The 6,269-nt window shown below is 36.3% G+C and overlaps 1 protein-coding gene across 1 annotated transcript in view; it reads right to left on the reverse strand.

Moving 5' to 3' along the window:
• Nucleotides 1-5,874: 5,874 nt before the first annotated feature.
• LOC108573385 (alkaline phosphatase-like) overlaps nt 5,875-6,269 on the reverse strand; it is a 136,382-nt gene continuing 135,987 nt past the window's right edge. The window contains exon 11 of the mRNA XM_017935826.1: nt 5,875-5,975. Within this exon, the coding sequence (XP_017791315.1) occupies nt 5,875-5,975 (101 nt within the window). The remainder of the gene's footprint in view (nt 5,976-6,269) is intronic.

Here is a 6,269-nt window from a genome sequence, read left to right on the forward strand (position 1 = left end):
TAACGAATCCCGGAAACGACGATTGTCAACGTGACGTCGGCTCTGACCACGCTTGTCGACTGGACGACGCCTTTGTCCTCGACGAGTTAGCATCAGCCTAAAAACACGGACGAAGACGAACGAGAAGGAAGTCGTCGGTGGTGTTCGTTTCTGGGAAAACGTAGGAAACGAGGCACGAGGTTTGTACGATCGTGCAGAGAACGAGGAACAGGGAAACAAGATAGCGGAAAGGAGCTAGGCTCGATGTCGATAAGGAGACACGTGATTCCTGCCAAAGCTGTGTACGAGCGAAATTCCGTCGAAAGGGATCATCGATCGTACCCCATCGGAAGGACAGAGCGCGGATCCGATAAAATGTAGCAAGCTAACTCGTATATTTATTTTTTTCGTTCGAAATAGCCATAAAAAAAGAGAGAGAGAGAGAGAGAGAGAGAGAGAGAAAACACGGAGCCCACGCTTGTCGCTTCGTCTCTTAGGCAGACACGGGTGAAACAGAGGAGACGAGTAAAGAAGAAAAAAAGAAAGAAAAAGAAAAAAAACGGAGCATCGCGTTGAATGCTGAACGTTCTCATCTAAGGACAATAATAATATATTTTTAAGGTGTGAAGATTAAATATACATATGGATTATATATGTATGTATGAAATTTAATTGCGTATACGTATAAAACGGGGGGGAAGGAGACGCCACAAAAGCGTCGACTTGAAGTTTTCAGTGACAAGACACAAGTGGGGAAAGGGGTTTCAGGGAAAACGGGGAGGGGGGGCGAAAACACTCGGTGGCGAGCGTGAAAGGGATGAAAAATTTCATCGTCGATAATCGTTAGACGTTACTCTGTAAGTTAAATATATCGAAGCACCTATAAATGTTTTATGATGCCAAGACTGATTAAGAAAAAAAAAAGAAGGAAGTAAAAGATGGGGAGAGGGGTAGGGAGTTGAAAAATAGTTAAAAGGGAAAAAAAAACAGAAAAAAACAAAGCGATAAATCAGTGTTATGTTTGAGTGTTTCGGTAGAGAGATTTAAATGATCGTGCATTATCGGAATATAGAAGAATGTATTTTAAAGGACTTGTTGATTTATGCCAGTAGAGAAAAACAGACAGACAAACAAACAAATAAAAAAAAAACAAACAAAAAAAGAACAAGAGAATATAAGAAGAGGAACCAATAAAAATACACACGTACACAACTCACACACATACGGAACACCCACGTATCACGCATGAATAAAGAAATTATACGAAAAAACAGATACGCTGTACAACGTTGTTTCTAGGCAGACAAGGCTTTTTACAAATGCGCAAAGGAATAGAGATATATATTATTATTATGATTACTATATAAATATAAATATAAATCATGCATATGATATTATGTGCAGATTACATTCCATTTAATGGGCACACCAATGTGGCGAAGAGAAAAAAAAGAATAATTTACGTAGGGAACCACGGTGAATGTGTATCGTCGGTCAGACGATCATCAATCATCAATGTCCTGTTATACATTTTCGATCCGGTATTAGAGAATGCATCGAGCTTGCCTCGAAGACACTCCATTTCCGTTCGACAATCTACAACATACATACCTGCAGCATGTAATAGATTTTCCAGCCAATTCCAGAAAGCTTACCAAGGGTGCGACCACCAGGTTTCTTCTTGATATAACAGGGTTTTACAGAAACACGCGCGGTCTCTACCGCGATCAATTCAAATGTAAGTGAACTAGAATTGCAAGGATGATCAAAGGACGCCGCGGATGCGTTAAACAAACGATCAACGGCGTTCTCAATCGTTTCCCGTTTAACCGGACGATAATTTTACCCCTTCGAGTGAAATTTCCTTTGGTAAAGGTCAAAGTTGAACGGAAGAACAAAATGTGGGTTGAACCTTGTCTCCTCGAGAGGATTTCCAATTCATGATTGATTCTTCTACGAACGAACAGGAAACGATTCGGTTCCTCGAGTAAAAATTATTGATTATTGATATTGAAAATGTGCCGCTTGTGTGTGTAATCGAACGATCAACGAGAAGGAGTGTCTGAATGAAAGCTGACGTATGCGTGAAAAGAAAGATAAGACGGATACCGTTTCGGGATATACTAACTTGTAAATACAATTAACATATGCTGATCTACAAGTTGATTATCATTTTATTACCGTGCAATAACGTTCGCGTAAAAGCGTGCGCATCTTGCATACGTCGGACCTAAAAGAAAGGAATTACAAAGGACGACCTAATTAATTATAAATGATTCAACGAATCAGCCTTTCTTGACAATTCTTTTCATTTCATTTCTCCGTCGCCTGTGGAAACGAAAAAGAAAAAAAAAAGAAAAAACAATGTCTGCGTCAACGTGTTCTTCCCCTGCTCGTTAATCCTGTTAACGATCGCGATCTAAGCGTCGAACATAATAATATATATTTGAAGAGCCTAAGTTAATCGTTAATTAGCGACTGCCTATCTGTCGCGGAGAGAGACGCTATCGAAGATATACATTTATTCTTATTCGCCTCCTCGTCGAACGTTTCCAGCGTCGCTACGGTAAACCGGGTATGAACGGAAGTTTAATTTTTAAGAGGAAAACGAAACGAACTAATTGTACGAAATATACTTGTTAGCGATGTAAGCGTCGAGGATGAAAGGAACATTGTAACGTTTAAGATTATTTTGAGTGCACCGTTTTTGCGTACGTAATTTTCTAGAATCTAAGCGCGAGACACCAGTATACATATCTTTGACGTGCATGAGTTTTTATATTTATAAAATTTCGCGACGTGATTCGACTGTTGATCGACGTGTAAATAACAATGACCACTCTTCTGTCTGGAAATGTTCGATGTCAAAGATGTTTACGTGGGTTCTAACGAAAGAAATGAGCGTCAATCGACCAAAAAAAAAATAAAAACATTTTCGCTTGGATTGTCGTCGATTAAAGAAAAAAAGAGAGAGAAACGCGTAAACTTCGATCTTCGACCCCCGTTGCTATAACGATGAGAATATCTCGCTGGGTGTTTTTGAACGAATCTTTTATTACGTTCGTTTGTTCAGAAAGGCACACGCTTATACAATTTTTATAAAGCAATCGCTTCTTTCGTGAGATAATTGTAACGTTTCAAAGCAATCATATCTTTTTCATATCTGTCGATCTATTGCGGTCGGTGTACGAGAGAAAAGAAAATTGAAGAAAGAAAAAGTGTTTGTTCGCGGAATAATTAAGCCTTGACTATGTATAAATTGTTCCTCGTTAGTAAGAATTCGAATGATCGCGAGCAATATCGTCACATATCCTCCCTCTTGAAATGTGATTCTTTATATTCTTCCAATGAATATCGCCGTTTAACATATCGAAACGAATTTGTGGCCAATAAAGCGTTTTCTTAGTGAACGAACAAAATAACATTTCCATTGTAAACGAACACACACGTTCACCTATCAGCTGCAAAACCTTTTTCTGCTTAACGTCGATAATAGGAAATTCGCTTCGACCGTCGACGTTGCTTTAAACTCAAAAAATGCCATATTCTATGGAAGAGAAAAGAGAATTTATTACATTCGAAACATATTATAATTATATTTCTATTGAACGTATTTAAATTTATACACGTTAAGGAAGAAGGTGATGTAGATTTCAGTTTGTATTATGTGTATCGTGAAGTACGTTGACCATTATATTTCGACTGATATTAATTTGTTCACTGGGTCGAGAAAAGTTCGTTGCATCGTGAAAACGGTAGAACGATGAACGGGAGATGAGATAGGGAATATTCTAAAAACCCCATGATGTATAATTTTGTTTTTCATCAACTGTTCGAAATTGTCGATCGCAATTGTTACACCGCCACACTTCATTTGCGATAGATTGTGTATTTATGGATCGTCAGTGTGTCCGATATTTACGTAAAGCATGTTATAAAACTGCGATGTACAATGTGTAATCAACGGAACGGTACAAAATAAACCAATAAAGATATCACCCTATTCGCTTTGGAAAGTTGTTCGAGAAGAGGAGCTTCACGATGCTCGTGTGTATGGTTTTAAGAACTGGAGGATAGAGAACCGGATGGAACGAGGAAAAATTTCAATCCACGCCTGAATAAAATTACTGCCAATCTAGATAGAGATCCTAGGATCGATACTTTTTCCTCTAAAAGCTTCCCTTGACCCGAGAAAATTGTTCAGCCTGAGCCACAGGATATTTCGAAACGGGATATTCAAATTGTCCCCGATAAGATCTAACATGAGAAAAAGAAAGAGGAAACGAATCCTCCGAGAGACTTCCATTGTGCGTACAACACCGTTCAACGTCATTTGTTTCGCATGAAGGACACCCATCGCGGCAGGACGATCGTCTGAATTAGTTTTTTTACTTTGATACCGTCTTTACTGCGACCATTCGCCGTTCGCTGACCTAAAGTATTTGTGAGCTACACTGTATAACAAAAGTACGCGTTGTAAAGTGACTGTATATACAAATATAAATTATGCGATTATCTTGAGCACAGTGTTTTCTTTTTTCCACATATGATATATTTATTTACTTATTTATCATGAACCAGTTTACTACAAATAATCAATTCTTTGTTAATCATATTCTTAAAAATTACTACTAATTGTGACCCTGTGAGTACATTATAATTGTTGGCTCCTACATAGTTGTGAAGCTAATTATTTAGCAATTAAAACTTTTTTGAGACAGTACACATTCTTATTGTGACAGTAATGATTAATACTAAAGATAAGTTCGAAGAATCAAGTCATACTAATTATGTTTTCCAATCAAAAAATCTTAAATATGAAAATTCTCAAAAATAGTAGATCTATCAACCATATTATTAACTCAGGAGAATCCACTCTCCTAATAATAATTATTTCCAATGGTAATAAAAATAAAGATAAAGGTAATGGAACCATTTTAATGATAACAGTTATTGTTGCAAAGTTGTGGGGTAATGTAAGTAATTGGACAAGGTTTACACTTAATTAGTAAAATATATACATATATTTGGTTCACGAAAATATCAGATTACAAAAGACAAAAAGTCCAGCACATAAAAACAATAAAAAGATCCACCTATTGGCTAACAAATACTCACTCCAAACTTGATATGCAAAACAAACTCCTCCTATATAAAATAATTATCAAACCCTTATGGACATATGGCATCCAGCTATGGAATATGGATGTAAAATCAAATATAACAAAATGGAAAGCATGCAATCCACTTATCTCAGACAAATAACTAATGCACTTTGGTACTAATGAAGGATCTAAAAATTATCAAAGTACAAGAGGAAATAACTCAATAAGAGAATAAAAAACCACACCAACTTAATGTTCTACCCAATCTTGAACCAATTCTTAGAAGATTAAAGAGAAAGCACCAGTTAGATCTTGTGGAATAAATAATTGTGTATATGTAAAACAATAAAGACTAAATAAATGCTAATTTCACAATGGTGGAAAAAGCCACATACTATTGTAACAAAATAATTACACATATTTGTTTATTGTCTTTTTGACAGATTGTAAATGTGAAAGAGGAGTTAATGAAAAAAGAAATTTGACAAAGTTCTTGTTGGAAGTCTGTGACAACATGGCTGACACATTCGATTCTTCATTTATCAGTAGAGTCCATCTTTCATTGTGGCTTTCATGGTACTAGATCCATCTCTTCTTCTTATAACTGCACTGTCAAGCACTGTGTATAAGTGCACTGTGTACGAGTATTGTATTTCTTAATTTGATTTCATTTGTTTCATGATCTGATAATTTTATTTCAATTTTGGTTTCTTTTCTATCTTTGGAGTTTACATAGCTTTCTGTAGCCATGTATATTTTGTTCTTCTGATCTTCAACAATACTTTTAAATTTATTTGTCATTGCTCATGTGCATTATTGCTCCGTTGTTCAGGCCATTGTCTAGTGTAAATGCAATAGAATCTTCTTGAACTTCCAGCTTTTGCTGTATTTCTGCAGTTTTTTGTTATGTGACTTGTTCTTCCACATGTGTAGCATTTTTCGTTGAACCTTTTGTTTTAAGCACACTAAAGATGTAATTTCTGGTGGTTCCTTAATATAAGGTGTTTTCTTACATAAGAGTAGTGCTTCTCCATTGGGATCACGTGGTTCGTCGTTTTCTGTTTTTCTTATATTTTGTCATGTAGAACCTTTGGATTTTTACACGTCTTTGATAGTTTCTAAGAATTCCAGCGATGTTCTTGCTCGTTTAATATAATTGAATTGATTTGCCCTTACACTTAATGT

This window comes from Habropoda laboriosa, unplaced genomic scaffold, assembly GCF_001263275.1.
Source record: "Habropoda laboriosa isolate 0110345459 unplaced genomic scaffold, ASM126327v1 scaffold92, whole genome shotgun sequence".
NCBI classification, from domain to species: Eukaryota; Metazoa; Arthropoda; class Insecta; order Hymenoptera; family Apidae; genus Habropoda; species Habropoda laboriosa.